Here is a 24,987-nt window from a genome sequence, read left to right on the forward strand (position 1 = left end):
GCCCACCTCAGCCTACCAAAGTGCTGGGACTACAGACGTGAGCTACCGTGCCTGGCCTCTAGTTCCCATTTCTAACTGTACTTCAGGACCTCGGTGTCAAACAGAAGCCCTGGATGGGACTTGGCTCCTATAGAAAATACCCTACTCTCTCCTTTAATTCAAGAAAATTCCAGGCACATTGATGTGATGGTCACATTATTTGTACAATGTAAAAAGAAACAGCTGTAAGATAGAAAGGCAGGTGATTTCTTTATTGTAAAGATAGCAGTTACAAAAGAGAATAAATATGACAACAGGATATATTTGTTAAAAATACAACACAACCCCTAGTATTTGTGAGCAACCCCAAGAACTCACAAGTATGGGGGGTAAGAACATCTACAGTTCGATACCCTGAAACAGATGTTAGAAACTGGCTAATGGTGAGTATGGCCACGACTTTGGGGATGTTTGAAAGGCCCTGGATCTGTCACTTGGGAGTGTCAGGGGTCTACTGTAATACAATTTGCACAGAGTCAGAGTGACCAGGAACCCTTTTACTCATTGGTACCCTAACTGTTCTTTCAATCTTACAGTGAAGTAGCACAGTATTTAAGAATGGGAAAAAGGCTGAACTGGGAAGACATAGACGAGCAGGGTGAAGAGGGAGGGACTGGGGGAATGCTAAGGGGCCAGGAGAAAGGTGGCAGGAAGGAGCAGACCTCTGTCCTTTCTCTAATGTGTGTCACCGTGGCGGCATGCTGTTCTTCCTGTTGAAGAGTGAATGGGCAGTGGTCCACCCAGCCTCCATTAAGACCCACCATTACCCAGGAACAGAAGATGTAAAAGCAACTGGCAGAATCCTACCAAAGATGAGAACAGGGAAGCTGGATGGGAAGCAGAGGGGAGTGCAGAGAATTCCTCTTGAAAATGGGCATTTTCTCTGAGGACCCGAAAAGACAAATTGACATACAGACTACTCTTTGATGTGGAATGGTAAAGGGACAAGGACGAAGTGAAGGTTGCTGAGAAGATACGAGTTCTGGCTACAGGCAGGGTGGAGGAGCAGAGGCCGGAGACAGAGGTGGGCAGGCATCTGGCCCACTCCAGGACCCTCCTGGAGGGGCCTGGACACTGAGAGGAATGAAGGCTGGCATGGGAGCTGGCACGGGATGATGGGTGGAGACGCTGGCTCAGGGAGGGGACTGGCAGCAGTGATGAAGATGCCTGTCATCTCTTCCCGGGGCGTCTGTGAGGCACAGCTGTGGGCAGAGGGCAAGGTCAGCAGGACTATGTACTGAAGTTGGCCTTGAGCTCCTGGAAGGCCGCCTGGCGAAGCCGCCTCTCCTCCTCCTCCCGCTTCCGCTCATCTTGCTCAGCTTTCAACTCTGCTTCAAACTTACTGGCCGATGACAAGGCTTGGACCTGCAGAGAAACAGCAGACACAGACCAACCGAGTAAGGGAGGGCAGAGGACCCTGGAGCTGCTGACACCTGAGCGAACAGTCCATTCAGCAGACCTAGACATAAGGGAACGTGGGCCGGTGGAGGGCAGGACCCCAGCAAGCACTCTTTCTGTGTGGCCTTCAAAAGTTGCTTTCTGTTGGCGCAGACACCATCTCTAACACGTCACTGGATTTGTTGCTGTGCCCCCGTGTGCTTCTTTTGCTGGGGTTGGTCATTCTACTTGACTTTTTTTTCAGGATACAGTTTAACATCCCAGTTTATTAACTACTTTTACATTATTTTAATTTCACACTAATATTGTTCAGTTCTAGGGAAAAAGGCAAACCAAAATGAATGCCCTGATGGGATTTTTTTTTTTTTGAGACGGAGTCTCCCTCTGTCGCTCAGGCTGGAGTGCAGTGGCATGATCTTGGTTCACTGCAATCTCCGCCTCCCAGGTTCAAGCAATTCTTCTGTCTCAGCCTCCTGAGTAGCTAGGACTACAGGCACACGTCACCATGCCTGGCTAATTTTTGTATTTTTAGTAGAGAAGGGGTTTCACCATATTGGTCAGGCTGGTCTCAAACTCCTGACCTCAGGTGATTCACCGGCCCTGGCCTCCCAAAGTGCTAGGATTACAGGCATGAGCCACTGCACCCAGTCCCCTCATGAGATTTTGACTGGAATTGCATCCATCTGCCTATGGCAAAGGGATACCTTTAAAATACATTTCTCCCTGGGCTGGGTGTGGTGGTGACTCAAGCCTATAATCCCAGCACTTTGGGAGGCTGAAGCGGGTGGATCACCTGAGACCAGAAGTTTGAGACCAGCCTGGCCAACATGGTGAAACCCCCGTCCCTACTAAAAACACAAAAAATAGCCAGGCATGGTGACATGTGCCTGTAATCCCAGCTACTCAGGGGCTGAGGCAGGAGAATCACTTGAGCCTTGGAGGTCGAGGCTGCAGTGAGACTCCATCTCAAAATAACAACAATAATTTTAAAAAGCAGTTTTCCCTGAATGCCTCAGTTTTCATGCAGTTACGCCTTTATGTTGCTCACTAAATCAGTCGCCCTATATTTGCTTCTGGATATTACGTGGTTTTGTTGGTATCGTGAATGGAATTTGGTGCCATCTGAGTATTTTAAATCTAACAATTTGTCTTCAATAATATCATATCGGATAAACCCATCTAACAATCCTCTGTTCTAGAACTGATTCTGTGAGTGTGTCTCAATTTGTAAAATTTTCAAACTCGCTGAGTATGTACATTTTTTTTTTTTTTAAGACAGTCTCACTCTTGCCCAGGCTGGAGTGCAATGGCGCAATCTTAGCTCATTGCAACCTGTGCCTCCGGGGCTCAACCGATCCTTCTGCCTCAGCCACTGGAGTAGCTGGGATTACAGGAACACGTCATCACATGCCTGGCTAATTTCTGTATTTTTAGTAGAGACGGGTTTTACCATGTCGCCCAGGCTGGTCTTGAACTCCTGAGCTCAAGCATTCACCCGCCTCAGCCTCCCAGAGTGCTAGAATTACAAGCATGAGCCAGCGCACCCAGCCTTATGTATGTTATTTTAATAGACTATTACATTGTTCTCCAAAGCAGCTGTTCCGATTTACACCCCCACAATCATGAACTGGAAGCTCTCATTTCCCCACAACCTTGCCAAGGTTATCATTAATGTTTTTACTTTTTGCCAATCAGATAGCCAAAAACCTTGTTTTATTTCCTCTTTTGTAAATTGCCCATTTATATCCTTTGCCCACATTTCTATTCAGTTATTATATTATTATTTTAAAATTTGCAATTCCTTTTTTTTTTTGTTTTTTAAGAAACACTCTTGCTCCATCGCCCAGGTTGAGGCTGAAGTGCAGTGGCACAATCAGTCCCCTGCAGCCTCGAACTCCCGAGCTCAAGCGATCCTCCTACCTCAGCATCCTGAGCAGCTAGGCCTACAGGTGCATGCCACCTATAGGTTAGTTTTTAAAATTTTTTGTAGAGATGGAGTTGCACTATGTTGCCTGGGCTGGTCTCAAACTCCTGGGCTCAAGCAATTCTCCCACCTCAGCCTCTTAAAGCATTGAGATTATAGGCATGTACCACTGAGCTCAGCCCCTATTTGATTTACATAAGGCAAAAAAATAAATAAATAAAAATAAAAGAATATTTACTTTCCTTATAAATTCTTGGTATTAGTCTCTGGTTATACATATTTTAGTTACTTTCTCCCAGTTTTTTGCTAATCTTTTAGCTCTAAGGCATTTGGGACGACACATATATTTAAAATTTTGATGTAATCAAATTGATCAAGCATTTCCATTCTGCCATTTGCATTTTATGGCATGTTTAAGAAGGTCTTCTAAACCCCCAAGGTTCTAAACCCATTTCCTGAATTTCATTTTAATACCTTTATGGTTTTGTGTTCTCATTTGGCCCCTTAAGCCACAAAAATAAGCTCACTTATTTCACTTTTCTTTCCCGTCAGAAGGCAATGTGCTGACATCTTAACAAGATTGGAGGCAGGCACACTTCACACATGGGCATGAAAACCCAGTCTTCACATTATGAACCACAAAAGGATCTAAGTGCCCTTATTTTAGTGAAGAGTATAAAGTAGGGACTTGACTTTATCTTCCTAAGTGCATAGCTAATTGTCTCAGCACCTTTTATTGCTAGCCCATTATTCTCCCAATTGTCTTCATATTCTAAGTTCCCACATGAAAGAGATGTTTCTGTTCTCTATCCTGTGCCACTGACTGATTTGTTTATTCCTGCACCCATACTGTGTGATTTAATATTACTGCTTTATAGAATGCCTTGATATTTATGAGGAAAGTAGATATTCTTTTTTTTCTTTTCTTTTTTTTGTTTTTTTTTGAGGCGGAGTTTCACTCTCATTGCCCAGGCTGGAATGCAATGGTACGATCTCAGCTCACTGCAACCTCCGCCTCCCAGGTTCAAGCGATTCTCCTGCCTCAGTCTCCTGAGTAGCTGGGATTACAGGCATGTGCCACCACGCCCAGCTAATTTTGTTTTTTAGTAGAGATGAGGTTTCTCCATGTTGGTCATGTTGGCCTCGAACTCTCCACCTCAGGTGATCTGCCTGCCTCAGCCTTCCGAAGTGCTAGGATTACAGGCGTGAGCCACTGTGCTTGGCCAATATTCTTTTACCGTGCTAAAGAAGCATTGTTTTCTTATTTTAAAATGTTTTACTATGAATGGGTATTAAACTTTATGAGATACCTTTGAGATATTTAATTTAAATGATTTTTTCTTGATATACCTATGATAGTAACATTTTCAAATCATTCTTGCAGTTTTAACATATACATCCTTAAATGTAATCACTGCATTCCGTTTTTTGAAGTTTTAAGATTTTTTTTTTTTTTTTTTTTTTTTGAGATGGAGTTTCACTCTGTCACCCAGGCTGGAGTTCAATGGTGTGATCTCAGCTCACTGCAACCTCCACTTCCTGGGTTCAAGTGATTCTCCTGCTTCAGCCTCCCAAGTAGCTGGGATTACAGGCACACGCCACCATGCCCAGCTAATTTTTGTTTTTTCTTTCAGTAGAGACAGGGTTTCACCACGATGGCCAGGCTGGTCTCGAACTTCTGACCTCAGGTGATCTGCCCGCCTTGGCCTCCCAAAGTTATGGGATTACAGGCATGAGCCACTGCTCCTGGCCCTGAAGTTTTAAGATTCTTAGAGCTACATCCATTGATATAATTTTTTTTCTAATGTGTCATTTTTATGTGACTTTATCAGAATCAATGGCTTCAGAGAATGAATATGATATGATCTTTTTCAATATTTGCATTCTCTTTATAACATTGGAGGACAAAGGAAGAAGTAATCCTTACATTTCCCAACATTTACCTGTCTTTTGGGGGAGTTGGAGCAGAGTTCTCAACTTTCTAAATGTCTTTTTTATTTTGAGACAAGGTCTTAATCTGTCACCCAGATTGGAGTGCAGTGGTGCAGTCATGGCTTACTGCAGCCTCAATCTCCCAGGCTCAAGTGTTCCTCCGAATTCAGCCCCCTGAGTAGCTAGGACTACAGGCATGCACCGCCACACCCAGCTACTATTTTTGTTTTTGTAATGACAAGTTCTCACTATGTTGCCCAGGCTGGTCTCAAACTCCTGGGCTTAAGCAATCCTCCCACCTCAGCCTCCCAAAGTGCTGGGACTATAGGCATGAGCCACTGCGCCAGGCCTGGATGCTCCCATTTCAATGAAAAATCAGTGTCCATTTTCTAAATTCCCCTGCATTTGACAGGGGTCCATTTCGGAAGACAGGTAACTCTGAGAATATTAACAGCAAGAGTTATGCTTATATAGAAAGGTGTGTGTGTGTGTGTGTGTGTAGAGGTGGGGTCTTGCCATGTTGCTCAAGCTGGTCTCAAACTCCTGGGCTTAAGCAATCCTCTCACCTTGGCCTCCTAAGTGTGCTGGGATTGCAGGTGTGAGCCACTGCACCAGGTCACTTTTACTCTTATGGAATTATAATCCCTAGAGGCAGGGACTAAAAACTCCATTTTGTTATGTTTGCTTTTTGTTTTGTTTTGTTTTGTTTTAGAGACAGGGTCTTGCTCTGTTGTGCAGGCTGTGTTGCAGTGGCATGATCACAGCTCACTGCAACCTTGAACTCCCGGGCTTGAACAGTTCTCCTGCCTCAGCTTCCCAAAGTGTCCAGGCATGAGCCACTGCACCCAGCCTAATCTCTTCTAAAAACTGCTCCAGTCCTCCAAAATAGCATTTCCCCAGGGTTTCCTTGTACCTCTGATTACACCTTCTTCTTCTCCAAAGGCCTAAATGCCAGCCTTCCCCACAGTCCTGGCACCATTCTGTTCTACCATAGGTCAATCTCTAAGCCTTGGTTTCAACTTATATCTTGTGAAGTTAGCTCCTGTGGTCTATGTTGTGAGGTGCCCAGAAGCACCCATTTCCTGCCTTATTTCTTGCTATGAAGCCTGGCACATGGCCCAGAGGCCTAAGGGAGACTGACGCCACCCCTGGCTCCAGAGAGCCCAGTTGAGATAATGATATTCCAGTGTTTTCCAATGGCAGGTTCAGAATTGGGCATGTGTGGAAGAAATCACTCCATGACCCTCAACATGTAGGATCTTCACCTTCCCCAGTGGCAATAATTATAGCCAGGCAGGCAGATCCCAGAAAAAAAGACACTCCCTAACCTCCCATGCAGCCAGGAGTCACCAGGTTCGGTCAAACAGGATGTGATCAGAAATTATTTGTAACCAATACGATGGCCTTCAAATGAAGGGGCACACCTTTCCTGTGCCTGAAGTCCCCTCACACTTGACACCAGACCCAGTTCATAACTTTTCCTCTTCAAACCACAGCCATTCTGGGAATAGGGGGAAGCTGGGCTTTATTTATTTTTGCTTTATTTATTTATTTTTTTTGAGACACAGTCTTGCTCTGTTGCCCAGGCTGGAGTGCAATGGTGTGATCTCGGCTCACTGCAACCTCTGCCTCTGAGCTCAAGCAATTCTCATGCCTCAGCCTCCCAAGTAGCTGGGACTACAGGCATGCGCCACCACGCCTGGCTAATTTTTGTATTTTTAGTAGAGACGGGGTTTCACCATGTTGGCCAGGCTGGTCTCAAACTCCTGACCTCAAGTAATCCTCCCCCGTCACCCTCCCAAAGTGCTGGGATTACAGACGTGAGCCACCACACTCGGCCTGGGAGGCTGGTCTTGATGAAAAATATCATCAACTTCCCTCCTTGACAAACCTCATGGCGCTTATCTCCCACCTTCAATGGAGTGGTCATGAACACTGAGACTTCTAGAGAATTCTCAATTTGTCCCCTCCTCCTCCCTAGTCTGGTTGTCACTACACTTATTGGACCCACAATTCTTCTCGGGACATCTTTGAAAACTTCCCTGAGTCTAAACTGTCCCCAGGCAAGTGTGTACTCGTAGTGCCCATCCCAAACACTCGGGCTCCCCTGCACCTGTGGCTGTGCGTCGGAATCACATCACAGCTCCATCACCTACACGTTTCCTGAAACCCACCTTGGAGAAATTCCAGGTAGATGTGCATGGGCCTGAGACTCTGGTGTGCAGGTTGTTCTGACACTCAGCAGTCTGGGGAAGGCCTGACCTTCCCAACCAGGTGCTCAGAGAGGAGCTCCTCTCAGCCTTGGGGAGGCTGGAGCTCTCTGTCCAATACTGTCTAGTGCAGCCGGGGGCCATCCAATCTGAGAGTCACAGACCATACGTGCCATGGTGGGCCAAAGGGTGGCAAGTGCTGGCCCAGTTTCCTGATCACCATATTTTCTTTCTTTCTCTCTTTCCCCTTCCTTCCTTCCTTCCTTCCTTCCTTCCTTCCTTCCTTCCTTCCTTCCTTCCTTCCTTCCTTCCTTCCTTCCTTTCCTTCCTTCCTCCTTCCCTCCCTCCCTCCCTTCCTTCCTCTTTCTTTCTTTCTTTCGTCTCTCTCTCTCTCTTTCTCTCTCTCTCTCTCCCTCTCTCTCTTTCTTTTTTTGGTGGAGTCATGCTCTGTCACCCAGGCTGGAGGTGCAGTGGCACGTCTCGGCTCACTGCAGCCTCCGCCTCCTGGGTTCAAGCAATTCTCCTGCCTCAGCTTTCCAAGTAGCTGAGATTATAGGTGTGCACCACCATGCCCAACTAATTTTGGTATTTTTAGTGGAGACGGGTTTCACCATGTTGGCCAGGCTGGGGTCACCATATTTGCATCTTGGTTTTCACCTCCAGACACGTCACCAGCCCTGCTCCCTCACACATCCTGTATCCTCACATTGTGACACCTCTCCAGCCTCCAAACAAGCCTCACCCTCTATGCCTTGGAGCCTTCCACTTGCTGTTCCCACGATCACAACGCCCTCCCTTCCTTGATTACAAGGTGAATCCCCATTCATCTCGGAACATCTGTCACAAATGGCAGCTTCTTTATGGCCCTCTCCCAAATCCAGCGGTGACGCCCTCCATTTGTCATCCAGGCAGATGTTTATTGAGGGTCATTATATACCAAGCACTGTAATTACAAAGATGTCATACCTACTCTGCCTTTGAGTTTGGGTGAGGAGGCAGACCTATGAACATAACAAGCTGCAAGAATTTTTATTGTCATTCTTTTCATCTTTTCTCCAGTTATAAAAAGAGTGCACACTCATTGTAAAACATCACAAAAATATAAAATAAGTCCCTCAGACACAACTATTACTAATACTTTGGCATGTAATGATCCAGGTTGGATTTCATGTTTACAAAATTAGGTTTCCAGCATATTGTCTTGCTTCATTTATTCTGGACATCTGTCCACACGGACATGCAGCTGCATCTCATTTTTTGACAGCTGCAGAGTGTGCAAATGTGTGGGTATATCACAATGAACTCACTTCCCTGATAATGGAAGTTTTGGTTATTTCTAATTTTTCTATATTACTAATAATATTGTATGAAAATCCTTGTCCGTACATGTATGTGCATTTGCATGGGTGTAGCGGCTCATGCCTGTTATCCCAGCACTTTGGGAGGTGGAGGCAGGCAGATCACGAGGTCAGGAGTTTGAGACTAGCCTGGCCAATATGATGAAATCCCATCTCTACTAAAAATACAAAAATTAGCTGGGCGTGGTGGTGCGTGCCTATAGTCCTAGCTACTCAGGAGGCTGAGGCAGGAGAATCACTTGAACCTGGGAGGCGGAGGTTGCAGTGAGCCAAGATCACACCACTGTACTCCAGCCTGGGCGACAGAGTGAGACTCAGTCTCAAAAAAAAAAAAGAAGAAGAAGTCTTAAGAGGTAGAATTCTGGAAGGGAAAAATATAAAATGTGAATAGTTAGTTTCAAACTGCTTTATAAAAAATGGGGTCAAAGTTGCAGTGAGCCAAGATTCTGCCACTACACTCCAGCCTGGGCAGCAGAGTGAGACTCCATCTCAAAAAATAAAATAAAAAGCTGGGTTAATTTATACTTTTACCAAAAGCATCTAAGGGTGCCTCGAAAAGATAAATTATAACCCACTTCCACGTGTACTAGAGGCACACAGAAGAGGACGGACAGTCAGGGAAAGCAGCCTAGGGGAGGAACTCTTCAAAATGGGTCTGGATGAAGAAGCAGTTTTCTAGGCAGAGGCATTTGGGTAGGGCGTTCAGGCAGAGGGAACAGCAGATCCAGTTGGGAAAGGCGTGGCAGCATTTGAAGGGGATGGATGAGGCTGAAGCAGGGATCAGAGCCAGATTATAACAGGTCTTGAATGCCCAGATAAAACATTCCCAGACACTCAAACCTACTTCAACTAGAACACGTATCACCTTGCACTGGAGCAGTGGACTGAAAACTGTCCTGCTAAGCTCGGGCTCTCAACCCTAGCACCTCTGCCAAGGCATCATAAGACATCGGCATGTTATATACTCAATGGATGGAGAAGACCCATCCCTGCAAAATAGCCCTTCCCTCCTCTCTACCTTCTCTGTATCATTGTGGAGCTTGCTTTCTTCACTGGACTATGTATGTGCCCTGGGAAGGGCAACAGTTACGTCCACTTCATCCTTAGAAAGAAGTTGTCTCTTAGAGCTCAATGCGGTGCCCAGCTTTGCTGGAGATGGGCTGAATCAATGCTAAGTCAGGAAGGAAAGGCCAAACCACTTTCAGAATTGGACACATGGTGCCAGTGTTTAAGGCACAATGAGTGGTTGGCTTGTCCTTGACACTGTCAGATGAGAGCACTGGGCTTTCAGCGTGGCAGAAAGATGATGAAATCTGTCTCCAAGCAGCCTCAAAGAGAAGTGAGAATTTAGAGTCCTGCTTAGGGGACTGGGCAGGCCAGGATGTGTCACCAAGGCACTCTGTCTCTGGGCAAGCTCCCAGAATAAACTAAAACGAAACTCCACAAGAGTCCCAACGGCCCATACCACCTACGAAGGGCTCACAGTGAGCCAGGCACTTGCTAAACGCTTTCATGTACATGAACTCGTTTCATCATTCAGGCAATTCTGTTGTCACCCCTCCATCATACAGATGAAGACACTGAGGCTCCGAGTGGACAGGGTAGGGAGATGGAGGAGGCAGACTCTGAGCTCAGGTGGACTGGCACCCACTGTGCTGAGTGGCAGGGGACTTGGAGGACCCTCCTGGTCTGTTTCTGCAGGTTTGTTCTGCTGAGATGAAATTGACAGCTGCAGTCTGGTGGACAGGGTGAAGGCTGGGAGTGGTTGCTCCTCACAGAAGGAACGAAGCCCTACCTTGGCTTCAAAGAAGTTCTTGGCACCTTTGACGCCCTCCAGGGCCACATTGATCTCGGAGAGCTTTGCCAGCGCCATCAGCCCACTGTCCTCCTGCAGCTCCCCCGCCGCGGCCTTGTGGAAAATGAGCAGGAACTACAGGGGAAAGAAAGCAGGGAATCAGCGTGGGTCTCACTGAGAGATTCACAACCAGCCTCTGGCCCAAGCCGAAGTCACTCCGCTAATCACTTAAGAAAGGTGTTTATGTGTGTGTGTGGCAAATTATTTTTTTCCCTTATCAGATTGTCAGAAATGAAAACATGTCCATTTTTCCCAAGGATATAGGGAAATGGGCACCCTCATATTTATTTGAAAGTGTAAACCAATTCAAACTTTTTTTTTTTTTTGAGGCAGAGTCTAGCTCTGTCACCCAGGCTGGAGTGCAATGGCGTGATCTCGGCTCACCGCAACCTCTGCCTCGCAGGTTCAAGCAATTCTCCTGCCTCAGCCTCCCAAGTAGCTGGGATTACAGGGATGCGCCATGCCCGGCGGATTTTTTTGTATTTTAGTAGAGACGTGGTTTCTCCATGTTGGTCAGGCTGGTCTCAAACTTCTGACCTCGGGTGATATGCCCACCTTGGCCTCCCAAAGTGCTGGGATTACAGGTGTGAGCCACCACACCCGGCCTATTTCTTTTCTTTTCTTTTTTTTTTTTTTTTTAAGATGGAGTCTCACTCTGTCGCCCAGGCTGGAGTACAGTGGTGCGATCTGGGCTCACCGTAAGCTCCACCTCCTGGGTTCACGCCATTCTCCTGCCCCAGCCTCCCGAGTAGCTGGGACTACAGGTGCCCGCCACCACGTCTGGCTAATTTTTTGTATTTTTACTAGAGACGGGGTTTCACTGTGTTAGTGAATGGTCTCGATCTCCTGACCTCGTAATCCGCCCGTCTCGGCCTCCCAAAGTGCTGGGATTACAAGTGTGAGCTACCACGCCCGGCCGATAATTATTTATTTTCTTGAGACAGGCTCTTTATTTTCTTGAGACAGGGTCTCACTCTGGAGTGCTGTGGTGTGATCACAGTTCACTGTGATCACAGCTCAACCTTGACCTCCTGGGCTCAGGTAGTCCTGTGGCCTCCAGTTCCTGAGTAGCTGGGACCACAGCTATGTGCCACCACACCTGGCTTTTTTTTTTTTTTTTTTTTTTTAATTTGTAGAGACAGGGTCTTCTACGTTGCCCAGGCTGGTCTCAAACTCATGGTCTCAAGTGATCCTCCTGCCTCAGCCTCTTAAAGTGCTGAATTACAGGTGTGAGGCACTTGATGGGCACTTTGGAAATGTTTACGGAAAATAAGATGCTTTTTGCCTTCCAACCATTAATTCTACTGGTAGGAATTTATCCTTCAGAAACATTCCTACAATGGTTTAAACATTATCTATGAAAGTAAAAAATTAGCAGCATCCTAGTTTACAGTGACGAAAGAAAAATCAAATAAACCTATATGAACTATTTTTCAAAAAACTAAATAACTTAATATTTCCAATGGTTTTTTAACAACTTGTATTTTTCTAGTGTGTCTCATTTTTGCATTAGATGGTTTACCTTTCTTATCATTTGCTAAAGATCTTCACAGAACCTGGTATGTTTCAAATACTTCAGCTTTGTCACTTGCCTTTTAAGTATGTTTATGCTAATTTTCAACTTTCAAAAATTTTACATATAGTGTTATGCTTAGAAAAACCTTCCTCAGCACCAAGGTTACATAAACAATCACCAACATTTTTTCTACAACTTTTATGGCTTTTTTTTTAACCATGTAAATATTTAATCTCTGAAATTTATTTTTATTTAACATGTGAGGTTAATCATTAACCTTATTTTCTTCCAAATGGTTGGTTAGTAATCCTTGTATCATTTGTTGAATAATCCACCTTCCTCCTCCAGATTCAAAATGTGACCTGAATGAATTAATCTTTAGGCCTCCAAAGAACAAACTTTTAAATAAATAAATTGGCCAAACCTTTTTTTTTTGAGATGGAGTCTCACTCTGTTGCTCAGGCTGGAGTACAATGGCTCGATCTCAGCTTACTGCTACCTCTGCCTCCCAGGTTCAAGCGATCCTCCCGCCTCAGCCTCTCAAATAGCTGGGATTACAGGAGCGTGACACCATGCCTGGCTAATTTTTGTATTTTTAGTAGAGATGGGGTTTCGCCATGTTGACCAAACTGGTCTCGAACTCCTAGCCTCAGGTCTCTCAGAGTGCTGGGATTACAGGCATGAGCCACCATGCCCAGCTACAAATTGGCCAAACTTAAATGGCAGGTCCCCCATCTTCCTGTACTCTCCCAAGGCAATTTTGTGGCTTTTTAAGTTCTCTTATTTAAATAATTTTAATTGATTTATGCATCAAACAACTGCTATCTAAGTTTCATGATTTATTTTTCCATATGGAAAGAATATAAACTGATATGTTCCAAGCCATCATCAAAAGAGGGTCTCTCCAGGTTTTCAGGTGCTACCTAAAATGTGTGCACCCACAGGAAAATTTCAGGTTTCCAGGTCTTTTTTCATAACCCTCTTCCCTAAAAGAATGCCTTCTTTTAGGCAGGCACAGTGGTTTACGCCTGTAATCTCAGCACTTTGGGAGGCCAAGGCGGGCGGATCACGAGGTCAGGAGTTCGAGACCAGCCTGACCAACATGGTGAAACCCCGTCTCTACTAAAAATACAAAAATTAGCCAGGCATGGTGGCGTGCACCTGTAATCCGTTACTCAGGAGCGTGAAGCAGGAGAATTGCTTGAACCCAGGAGGTGGAGGTTGCAGTGAGCCAAGGTCGTACCATTGAACTCCAGCCTGGGCTACAGAGTAAGATTCTGTCTCCAAAAAAAAAAAAAAAAAAAAGCCTTCTCAAAAGGGAAAAGAACACTACTTAAAGGAGAGTGATATGTTAAGCAACTTCTGCAGGCCTTCCAAACCCTCACTTGAGTATCGTTACTGCCAAGGCTCTCAATTCCCAGAGGGAAGTGTGTTTCATGTGGTGAGAGTCTCAACCGCCGCAACCCTGAAACGCCTTGTAAGACACCCTCTTCCTTTTGCTCCCTTCAGGGTCCTAACGCCACCGTGGATATTGTCAAATACAAAGCAAGGGACACAGCAACATGCCCACGGAGAGGCCGACGGTCAGCCCCGTTCATCCACCTGCAGCTTCAAACTCTCTCACTAGAGGCCGGCAGAGACTCAGTTTGCTGCGGATTATCAGAGCCTGAACACTGATTTGAAAGAAGACAGGCCTTGGCCGGGCGCGGTGGCTCAAGCCTGTAATCCCAGCACTTTGGGAGGCCGAGACGGGCGGATCACGAGGTCAGGAGATCGAGACCATCCTGGCGAACACAGTGAAACCCCATCTCTACTAAAAATACAAAAAACTAGCCGGGCGAGGTGGCGGCGCCTTGTAGTCCCAGCTACTCGGGAGGCTGAGGCAGGAGAATGGCGTGAACCCGGGAGGCGGAGCTTGCAGTGAGCTGAGATCTGGCCACTGCACTCCAGCCTGGGTGACAGAGCAAGACTCCGTCTCAAAAAAAAAAAAAAAAAAAAAAAGAAAGAAGACAGGCCTCTTGAAGGAGGCCAGGGCCCCCAAGAATAGGTTGGAAGTCAAGGGGATGGGGACACAGGGGTGGGAAAGGTTGAACCAGCAGACTTCAGGGCTGTGGATGAGAGGCATGTGCAGAGAGGGAATGACATAGCAGTCGCTCCGTGCCCTGCTATCCTTAAAGCATTTCCTTCACAGAAGGCCCCACCATATTGCTCCACGCAGCAAACAGAACAGGCAGCCCCACCAGGCCAGTGCTCTCTGGGGCCCAGACAGGCAGCTGCGAAAAGACGGAGCACTGACTGGGTGTGGTGGCTCACACCTGTAATCTCAGCACTTTGGGAGGCTGAGGCGGGCGGATCATTTGAGGTCCAGAGTTCGAGACCAGCATATGACCAACATGGTGAAACTCCGTCTCTACTAAGAATAGCAAAATTAGCCAGGCGTGGTGGTACACAACTGTAATCCCAGCTACTCGGGAGGCTGAGGCACAAGAATTGCTTCAATCTGAGAGGTGGAGGTTGCAGTGAGCTGAGATCGTGCCACTGCACTCCAGCCTGGGTGACAGAGTGAAACCGTGTCTCAAATAACTAAATAAATAAATAAAATAATAAAATATTTTCTAAAAAAAGAAAAGACAGAGCACCACCCCCAGCCAGCGCCCACCCAGGTGACCTCAGGGACTTTCACCATCCCCCAGGCTTGGCCTTCTCACATCCAGAGTGGAGATGACAGTTTACGGACGGGTTCCATGAACTGGAAACATGAGGGAAAGCTCTCCTCACGGGTCCCTTCCCAGAGCTGTTTCCTCTGAACCCTCAGGTCTGGGGCAGATCCAGACCACATCCACTCACCGTGCCGGGTCAGCAGGTGACCAGCAGCATCCCTGTCACACCTCAGGGGTCCCCCCTACCCCAGCCAGTTAAATAAGGAAAAAAAAACTCAGCTCAAGCTGAAAGCGCCTCGCCCTCCATGAAGCATGCCAGACATTTCCATTTATTTTATTACAATCACCAACCACCCTAAATGACAATTTATCCAACTGCCCAGCCTTGTTTGTCTTCCTATTTATAGTCCACAAAGCCGGGCATGTGGTAGAAGAATTGGAAACTGTCCTAGCTGTGACTGTGAAGAAAGAGGGGGAGGGAAGGAGAGGTAGAAAACAAAGAGACAGCAAGAGAACTAACAAAGCTAAAAGCCCTTCCACACGCAAGCTATGGATGCTTCTGATACACTCAGGGAATTTTTAACTTCATGGCTGCGGCTGGTGATGCAAACACTCCCTCGGTATTAGTTAGAACTCTTAGGTTGCAAGTGACAGAAATAAACTTGTTCACTTAAGCAAAAAGGAAGTATTCATTATTTAAAACAGATGTCTCGACCAGACACAGTGGCTCGTGCCTGTAATCCCAGCACTTTGGGAGGCCAAGGCAGGTGGATCGCCTGAGGTCAGGAGTTCGAGACCAGCCTGGCCAACATGGTGAAACCCTGTCTCTACTAAAAAGAAAAATACAAAATTCTCTGGGTGTGGTGCTGCATGCCTGTAATTCCAGCTATTTGGGAGGCTGAGGCAGGAGAATCGCTCGAAACTGAGAGGCGGAGGTTGCAGTGAGCTGAGATTGCACCATTGCACTCCCGCCTGGGCAACAAGAGCAAAACTCCGTCTCAAAGTAAATAAATGAATGAATGAATGAATGAATAAATAAATAAAATAGATGTCTCAAAAATCCAAGGACAAGATGCAGTGGCCTGGAGGAGGACTGGGAGAGGCAAAGCCCTTAGGACTGGAGGCAAGATTCCCCCTCCCTCTCTCATGCTGGTCCACACGGTAGAAAGTGGGCACCCCACATTGTATTACCCTTCCAAGAACAGCCATCTGCAGAGCCAACTCAGAGCACTTCAACCCCAATTTCAAAATCCCAAGAGAGAGAATTCGATTAGCCTGGTGAGACCAGGGGTTCATCCATGGTCTGGTCAGCCACGGTCAGGCGGGCGGGCAGCCCAGCACGGCCAGGCTCCAGGGGCCACTGGATTTGTCTGCTTGGGCTGCCCTAACAAAATTGTGCAGACTGGGTGGCTCACACAACAGAAATGTATTTTCTCACCGTTTCAGAAGCTGGAAGTGCAAGACCAAGGTGGCAGCAAATACAGTTTCCAGTAAGGAATGTCTTCCTAGCTTGTAAAGGGCACAGAAAGATAACTTAGTTTTCACAATGGTCACAATAGCGGGGAGAGCTATTCACACCACTATTTTAAAGACACAAAAACTGAGGCTCAGAAGTAAAAGATCTCACTCTGGGGACCTAGCTTTGCATGGCAGCCTGAGCCCATGCTCTTTTCAGTCTGTGAACACAGCCCTGGTCCACTAGGGCCTTAAGCAGAGGTGGAAACCAGCACAGTGAAATAATGGAACAGGAAAGTATGAGTGGCAGCATGTCCTTACACTTCCAGGGCCTGCATGCCTGGGGCGGCTACTAGAGATGGGACTGGGCTTGGAACTGACAAAGGGTAGACTGTGAATGTCCCTGAAGCTCTGGAATGGGGGTGCAAACAAATCACAGGAACCCTTTGGAGATTTCCAAGCTTCTGATGTCTACCATCTGCTGGCCAAACCAGCAGCTAGACAAAAGCTAACCAAGCATCACGGATTCAGGGAGGAGCACCTGTGGTTGGCCCCTGCGTACAACGGAGCAGATGGGGGAATGTGTCTTAGTTCATTTGGCAATTGCAAGCCACAAAACACCCTCTCAGCTCCTGTTCCCAGAGGTCACAGCCTCACCACAGCTCTCTCCCCAGAACCTACTCCAAAGCTTCACCAAGGCAAAAGTATCTGCCTTCTATACTCTAGGGGTATTCGGGTTGGAAAGAGCCAGTGCCCCAGCAGGAGCCAAATGGGGCAGCTGTGAGGACAAGTGTGGTGGTGACAGGACAGGCTGAGTGGCACGGAGGCCACAGCCCACACCCAGCAAACCCAGATATCTGTGGTCCTTCAGCCCCTTGGCTCTGGCATGCAAAGCTAGATGAGACCATCCAGACGGTCATGCCCAGCCCTGTGAATCCTATCTCAGGTTTAGTAAAGGTGGAAGATTTTGGAGCCGATTTGTAGAAGCAAGGGACAAGCCCAGTTCACCACGGCTCAGGGAGGGGCTTGTGGCTGCCAGTTCTGCTCCAGGAAGAACTTCTAGCCTAGAGAGACCAATGCTTGACCCAAAGTCTCACATCAGAAACCAGGGCGCTAGCTGGGTGTGGGGGCTCACGCCTGTAATCCCAACACTTTGGGAGGCTGATGTGGGAGGACTGTTTGAGCCCAGAAGTGAGAGGCTGCAGTGAGCTGTGAAAAAACCAGGGTGCCAGTACTCCAACGTTTCTGGAATAACCAAGGTTAAACACCAGGAAGCAGGGAGGGTCCTCTACTCCCAGCTCCTAAGGGCTGAAGCTGAGACATGACTGAAACTGCAGATGCTCTGAACCTTTAATCTGATATCATCATCAAAATTATTATAATAGGCCAGGTGCAGTGGCTCACACCTATAATTCCAGCACTTTGGGAGGCCAAAGCAGGTGGATTGCTTGAGGCCAGGAGTTCGAGACCAGCGTGGGCAACATGGGGAAACTCTATCTCTACTAAAATTACAAAAAGTAGCCAGGCGTGATGGCACGTGCCTAGAGTCCCAGCTACTCAGGAGGCTGAGGCAGGGGAATCGCTGGAACCCAGGAGGTGGAGGTTGCACTGAGCTGAGTTCGCACCACTGCACTCCAGGCTAGGCAACAGAGTGAGACTGTCTCCAAAAAAAAAAAAAAAAAAAAAAAAAGTTATAATACAGGTAGCAGATAAAACTCATAAGAACACATCGAACACATGAAATCCCCTTCCCTGTGGGGTGGCGTCCTTGCCACGGAAGACATCGGATAGTCTTGAGACACTGTCCCTAAAATAGAAACGGCTTTCTCACAGAGGTTCTTAGCCATCTGGGGATCAGCTGTGAATGCTATATGCACTCTTCCTGGGGGAGATGCCGGTACCTCAAAATTTTGCCTGCAATTTCAGAGGTTCAAAGACCAAGTCCATTCTTGGACTGTTGGTGAGGGGGCTCCACCGGCACAGAATAAGACCCTTTATAAAATTACTTTTGAAAGCCAGGTGTGGTAGTACATGCCTGTGGTCCAGCTACTCAGGAGGCTGAGGTGGGGGGATAGCTTGAGCCTGAGAGGTGAGGGTTGCAGTGAGGTAAGACTATACCACTGCACTCCAGCCTGGGGAACAGAGTGAGACTCTTGTCTCAAAAAATTAAAAAATACAGCTGGATGCAGCTCATGCATGTAATCTCAGCACCTTGGGAGGCCGAGGCAGGCAGATTGTTTGAGCTCAGGAGTTCAAGACTAGCCTGGGCATCATGGAGAATGATGGAATGGCCGTGGGAGAGATCCAGGGGCCAAGTAGAATGATTCCCATCTCTACTAAAAATACAAAAATTAGCCAGGAATAGTTGTGCACACCTGTAATCCCAGCTACTTGGTGGGGACTGAGGCACAAGAATCACGTGAAACCAGGAGGTGGAGGTTGCAGTGAGCTGAAATCATGCCACCGCACTCCAGCCTGGGCAACAGAGTGAGACTTTGTCTCAAAAATTTAAAAAAAAATTTAAAAAAAAAATCTATTTTGGGGATGGGCACAGTGGCTCACACTGTAATCCCAACACGTCGGGAGGCCAAGACAGGAGGATTGCTTGAACCCAGGAGTTTGAGACCAGTCTGGGCAACAAAGTGAGTCCCTGTTTCTATAAACAACAAAAAAAAATTTTAATAAAAAATAAACTATTTTTGCATGCTGTAAAAATAAAAAGTAGCTAGACATGCCTGTAATCCCAGCACTTTGGGAGGCTGAGTTGGAGACCAGCCTGGGCAACATAGCAAGACTCTATCTCTACAAAAAATTTTTTAAAATTAGCCAGGCATGGTGGTACATTTCTGTAGTCCCAGCTACTCAGGAGGCTGAGGTGGGAGGATGGGTTGATACTGGGAGTTTGAGGCCGCAGTGAGCTGTGATCATGCCACTGCATTCTAGCCTAGGCAACAGAGCAACCCTGTCTCAAGTAAATAAACAAACAAACAAATAAATAAATAATGAAAATGAAAATATAAAGAAGTATTATTCTCAAAATAACTGGGCAAGGTGGCTCATGCCTGTAATCCCAGCACTTTGGGAGGCAGAGGCAGGAGGATTGCTTGAGGCTGAGTTGGAGACCAGCCTGGACAACACAGTGAGACCTCATCTCTACAGTAAATTTAAAAAATTAGACATGTGTGGTGGTATGTGCCTATAGTCCCAGCTACTCAGGAGGCTGAGGTGGGAGGATCAATGGAGGAGACTAGAAGGTCAAGGCTGTAGTGAGCCATGATTGAGGATTGAGCCACTGCACTCCAGCCTGGGTGATAAGCAAAGAAGACACATTATTGTATATTTCAAAATAATTAAAAGGAATAGAATGTTTCAAACACAAAGAAATGATAAATGCTTGAGGTGACGGATACCCAGATTACCCTGACTTGGTCATTACACATTGTATGCTTGTATCGAGATATCACCCATAGGCCGAGCTTGGTGGCTCACGCCTGTAATTTCAGCACTTTGGAAGGCTGAAACAGAGGATCACTTGAGGCCAGGAGTTTGAGACCAGTATGGTCAACATGGCGAAACCCCATCTCTACGAAAAATACAAAAATTAGCCAGGCCTGGTGGCACACTATAATCCCAGCTACTTGGGAGGCTAAGGCACGAATCGCTTGAACCCAGGAGGTGGAGGTTGCGGTGGGCTGAAATCACACCATTGCACTCTAGCCTGGGCAACAGAGTAAGACTCTGTCTCAAAAAATAATACTAATAAAAAAAAAATCACACGTCTAATATGTACAATTATTATGTATCCATAACAATTAAAAATAATTTTAAAATATGTTTAAACATGAAAAGTTTTAATATATAAAAAAGAATAACCTTATAAAACCACCAAAATTTTGTCCCCATAAATATCCACTATGAATATTTTGGTGAACATCCTCCAAATTTCTTATTATTTTATTGAAAGGAGGTTATACTACTACCCATGCTGCTTTTTCCAGGCCAGAACTGGGGTTAGCTGTCTCCTAAAAGGCATTTTTGAAAGCATAATTGCAGGTTAGATATGCAAACAGCACTCTGGAGAGGCCAAACTCGTTTGTGCTCCAGGGGGCTGTACACTTGAAGGTCCCCTCAGGGGCACCCCACAGGGGCTCAGGGCCACAGTAGGCAGGTACCTCCCGGAAGCTGAGCTTGCCATCGAAGTCCTCGTCCACCTCCTTGATCATGCTCTTCAGGCCCAGGTGGGTCTGGGGGGCCCCCAGCTTCTCCATCATCAGCTTCAGCTCCATCAGGTCGATGAAGCCATCCCGCCCAGCGTCATACCTGCAGGGTCAAAGGAATGCATGACCGGGACGAAAGGACACTTGTTAGTCTCCCAAACATGTAATTCCTTTGGCTTCATTCATTGAAAAATGACTCAAATACCTCCCGCTCTGCGAGGCCGATGTGGGTCACCTGCTCCAGAGGTACCCCTCTCTCTTCAGAGCGCCTCAGGGCTTTGTATGACTCAAAGTGGATCTTGTACTACCTGTTGGTTTTCATGTCTTTTATCTCCTCAACTAAACCATAATTTCTGGAGGGTGAGAAACATGCCTTGTTTACCTTAATTTCCCCCAGTTTCGGTCCACAAACATCAAGTGAGCACCTCCTCCTAATGCTGGACATTGGAGGGGTTGCAGGAGCTGGCCCCTGACGCCCAGCACATTCGCAGGGAAGGGCTGGCAATTCCAGGAGCCTCCTCCTGGTCACTGCCCCTGGATCTCTCCCACGGCCATTCCCAACAGCCCGTCCCAGGTCTGGGGAAGTTGGTTCCCACCCTTGTGTGTGGCCGTGACTCTGGCTCATGATTCCCTTCTGGTTCGCTCGTCTTGTCTCCAGCTCTGAACGGCTATGTCTGCCGAGAGGGCTCTGACTCTGTCCTCTAACAGGGCCACCCCTCTGCTCACTGGCCCCCCAGTCCCCAGCCAGGAAACAAACCCAGCCTCACCAGGCAGGGACCGGCCCTGTCCCCTCCTGGCCCAGCCATCATCAGCCCTCTGTGCTCTGCTTCCTCCAAGCCACTTCCCCCATTACAGGATTTCTCCACAGACCCCCTGGCTCTCCTCCCTTCAAGCATTTTCCGTCACCCAGAAATTCCTTGTTGCTCAGGTATGAATACCTTGCTCTAAAAACAAAGCAGTTTACAACAGCCAAAAGGTGGGAACAATGCAAGTGTCCGCGGACAGATGAAAGGAGAAATGAAACGGGGTATAGCCAGCCAGGCGCGGTGGCTCACACCTGTAATTCCAGCACTTCAGGAGGCCAAGGTGGGTGGATCACCTGAGGTCAAGAGTTCGTGGAACAGCCTGGCAAACATGGTAAAATCCTGTTTCTACTAAAAATACGAAAATGAGCTGGGCATGGTGGTACATGCCTGTAATCCCAGCTACTCGAGAAGCTGAGGTGAGAGAATTGCTTGAACCTGGGACGCGGAGGCTGCAGTGAGCCAAGATCACACCACTGCAGTTCAGGCTGGGTGACAGAGTGAGACTCCGTCTCAAAAACAAAAAGCGGGTGTATTCGTATATCCACACAATGGAATATGGTTATGTTTATACAAGGGAATATTGTTTGGCAAGAAAAAGGAAGGGAATGCTAACACACGGGTGAGCCTTGAGGGCATTCTGCTAAGTGAAACAAGCTAGCCACAAAAAGGCAAATCCTGTATGGTTCCACTTCTGTGATGTTCTTACAGTAGTCAAATTCATAGAGACAGAAAGTGGATGAGTGGTTGCCAGGGGCTGGGAGACAGGGGCATGGGAATTAGTGTTCAATGGGTAGAGATTCAGCTTGAGATGAGAAAAAGGTTCTGGCGATGGATGGTGGTGATGGCAGCACAATAACGTGAATGTACTTAATGCTGTCCACTTACATGGTTAAAGTGGTCAGAGGTTTTGTTTTTTGTTTTTGTTTTTGAGACAGAGTCACGCTCTGTTGCTCAGGCTGGAGTGCAGCTGCATGATCTCTGCTCACTACAACCTCCACCTCTCAGGTTCAAGCGATTCTAGTGCCTCAGCTTCCCAAGTAGCTGGGATTACAGGTGTGCACCACCACACCCAGCTAATTTTTGTTGTTTTGTTTTGTTTTTGAGGCAGAGTCTTGCTCTGTCACCCAGGCTGGAATGCAGTGGCACAATCTCAGCTCACTGCAACCTCTGCCTCCTTGGTTTAAGTGATCCTCCTGCCTCAGCCTCCCAAGTAGCTGGGATTACAAGTGGGTGCCACCACACACAGCTAATTTTTGTATTTTTAGTAGAGATGGGGTTTCACCACGTTGGCCAGGCTGGTGTTGAACACCTGACCTCACGTGATCCGCCTGCCTTGGCCTCCCAAAGTGTCGGGATTGCAGGCATTAGCCACTGCACCTGGCCTGGTCAGTTTTATGTTGAGTGCATTTTACCACAATATTTAAAAAATTAAATAAATAAGCCTGGGTATAGTATCACAGGCCCACCTGTAGTCCCAGCTACCTGGGAGACTAGGGTGCGATGGTCGCTTCAGCCCAGGAGTTTGACTGTATCCAGCCCGGGCAATGTAGCAAGACCCCATCTCTTAAAAAAATTAATAAAGGGGCTGGGCGCAGTGGCTCACACCTGTAATCTCAGCACTTTGGGAGGCTGAGGCGGGCAGATCACGGGGTCAGGAAATCGATATCGAGACCATCCTGGCTAACACAGTGAAACCCCGTCTCTACTAAAAATACAAAAAATTAGCCAGGTGTGGTGGCGGGTGCCTGTAGTCCCAGCTACTCGGGAGGCTGAGGCAGGAGAACGGCATGAACCCAGGAGGCAGAGATTGCAGTGAGCTGAGATTGTGCCACTGCACTCCAGCCTGGGTGACAGAGAGAAACTCCATCTCAAAATAAAATAAAATAAAATAAAATAAAATGAATAAATAATAAATACAAATTTAAAGATTAAAATAAACAAATCAGGCTTCCTCACTGATCTGGTTTGGCTCTGCATCCCCACCAAATTTCATGTCGAATTGTAGTCCCCAGTGTTGGAGGTGGGACTTGGTAGGAGGCGGTTGGATCATGGGGGTAGATTTCTCATGGATGGTTCAGCACCATCCCCTTGGTGCTGTTCTTGTGATAGTGAGTGAGTTCTTGCAAGATCTAGTTGTTCAAAAGTGTGTAGCACCTTCCCACTTGCTCTGTCTTGCTCCTGCTCCAGCCATGTGAAGCACTCCTCGCCCTTCACCTTCTGCCATGCTTGTAAGTTTCCTGAGGCCTTCCCAGAAGCCGAGCACACACTGCCATATTTCCGGTACAGCCTGAGGAACTGTGCATGAGCCAATTAAACCACTTTTCTCATAAATTAGTCAGTCTCAGGTTTTTCTTTGTTGCTGTTTGAGAACCGACTCACCCACTCATTACCCATCTGCATTCCCCCCAACACAGCCTCAGTAACAAAAACCCACCATCATTGAGAACAATCACTACCCGCCAAGAAATGTAGCCTGTGGGCACCTAGGAATCTAGCGCTGTGGGCTGGAGGTATTTAAGGCTCCCAAGGTCAGGCTGGAGAGGAGGCCCAGGAATCCCTGACAGGCTGCCCTCCAGTCACAGTGGCCAACTCGTGCCGTTCCTCCCACCTAGCCACCCCCTCTCTGCCCTCCTATATGGTCTTCCTGTGCCCGGGAGCTCAGGGAGCCACTCGCTTCCTCCTCAGCTCTCCAATAGCATCCACTGTCCATCCTTCTCCGGGACAGCATTTACCACCTTCCTCTGGTGGGTGCTATTTTTCTTTCTTATGTTTTTTTTCTCAGTGCCCTCACTTTAACAGTATGCTGGCTACTTCTTACTCAAGCAGCTCTGTGCTCAGCGCGGCCTCCTCGCTAGCAGAGTTACATTGCAAGGCACTAAAGGACACAGACAAGATCACTGGATGGCTGTTAGTGAGCTTTGAGGAACCGTGAAGGATGAGACGGGTGTTCCAGGTCTGGAAACAAGCAAGGTGCTTCTGGGTTTCCCAGAAGTGGTCAGAGTATGTGAATCACAGATGCTCCAGCCCAGGATCTAGCGTTGCCAGAGGATGGTTTGTGAGCACTTTAAGAAGGGAAGCAACGATTTCCATGGGTTCACTGAAAATGACTTGGGGATAGACCTCACTTACCTGTTTTTTAAGCTTTTCCTGAAAAGACAGCTTTATTGAGATATAATTCACATACCATAAAACTCACTGTACAGTGCATGGATTTTTAGTATATTCAGGTTGTGCCAACATCATTATCATGTAATTCCAGAATGTTTGCATCACCCTAAAAAGAAACTGGTACCCATTTGCAGTCATTTCCCACTCCCCTCTTGCCACCCCTCCCCGCTAGCAACTACTAGCCTTTCTGTCTCCATGGATTTGCCTCTTGTGGACATTTTGTTGCCCAACAATATTCCACTGTATCAATATACCGTATTTCGTTTCTTCACTCATCAGGTGATGGACATTTGGTTGTTTCCACCTTTTGGCAACACCTTATGAACAGTGTTGCTTTGAATGTTCATATACAAGTGTTTGGACATATATTTCCATTTTCGTGTGTATATACCCAAGATTGGAAATGCTGGGTCACATGCTTATTTACTTGTGAAACGTTACTGTCAAGT

The 24,987-nt window shown here is 47.1% G+C and overlaps 1 protein-coding gene and 1 non-coding gene across 3 annotated transcripts in view; both read right to left on the reverse strand.

Annotated features, from left to right (window-relative positions):
* Positions 1-225: 225 nt before the first annotated feature.
* Positions 226-24,987, reverse strand: part of EFHD1 (EF-hand domain family member D1) — a 50,827-nt gene continuing 26,065 nt past the window's right edge. Inside the window, exons 2-4 of one of the 2 annotated variants that reach the window (XM_010354551.2) lie at positions 20,520-20,667; positions 10,657-10,791; positions 226-1,404 (exon numbers count right to left, since the gene is read on the reverse strand). In XM_010354551.2, coding sequence (XP_010352853.1) covers positions 1,270-1,404; positions 10,657-10,791; positions 20,520-20,667 — 418 coding nt within the window. In that variant the 3' untranslated portion in view covers positions 226-1,269. The remainder of the gene's footprint in view (positions 1,405-10,656; positions 10,792-20,519; positions 20,668-24,987) is intronic. The other variant, XM_010354552.2, reaches the window with a different exon arrangement.
* Positions 3,908-4,009, reverse strand: LOC115893401. The gene has a single exon (XR_004053410.1). It is a non-coding gene; the product is annotated as a small nucleolar RNA U13 (small nucleolar RNA).

Source organism: Rhinopithecus roxellana, chromosome 14, assembly GCF_007565055.1.
Source record: "Rhinopithecus roxellana isolate Shanxi Qingling chromosome 14, ASM756505v1, whole genome shotgun sequence".
NCBI lineage: Eukaryota > Metazoa > Chordata > Mammalia > Primates > Cercopithecidae > Rhinopithecus > Rhinopithecus roxellana.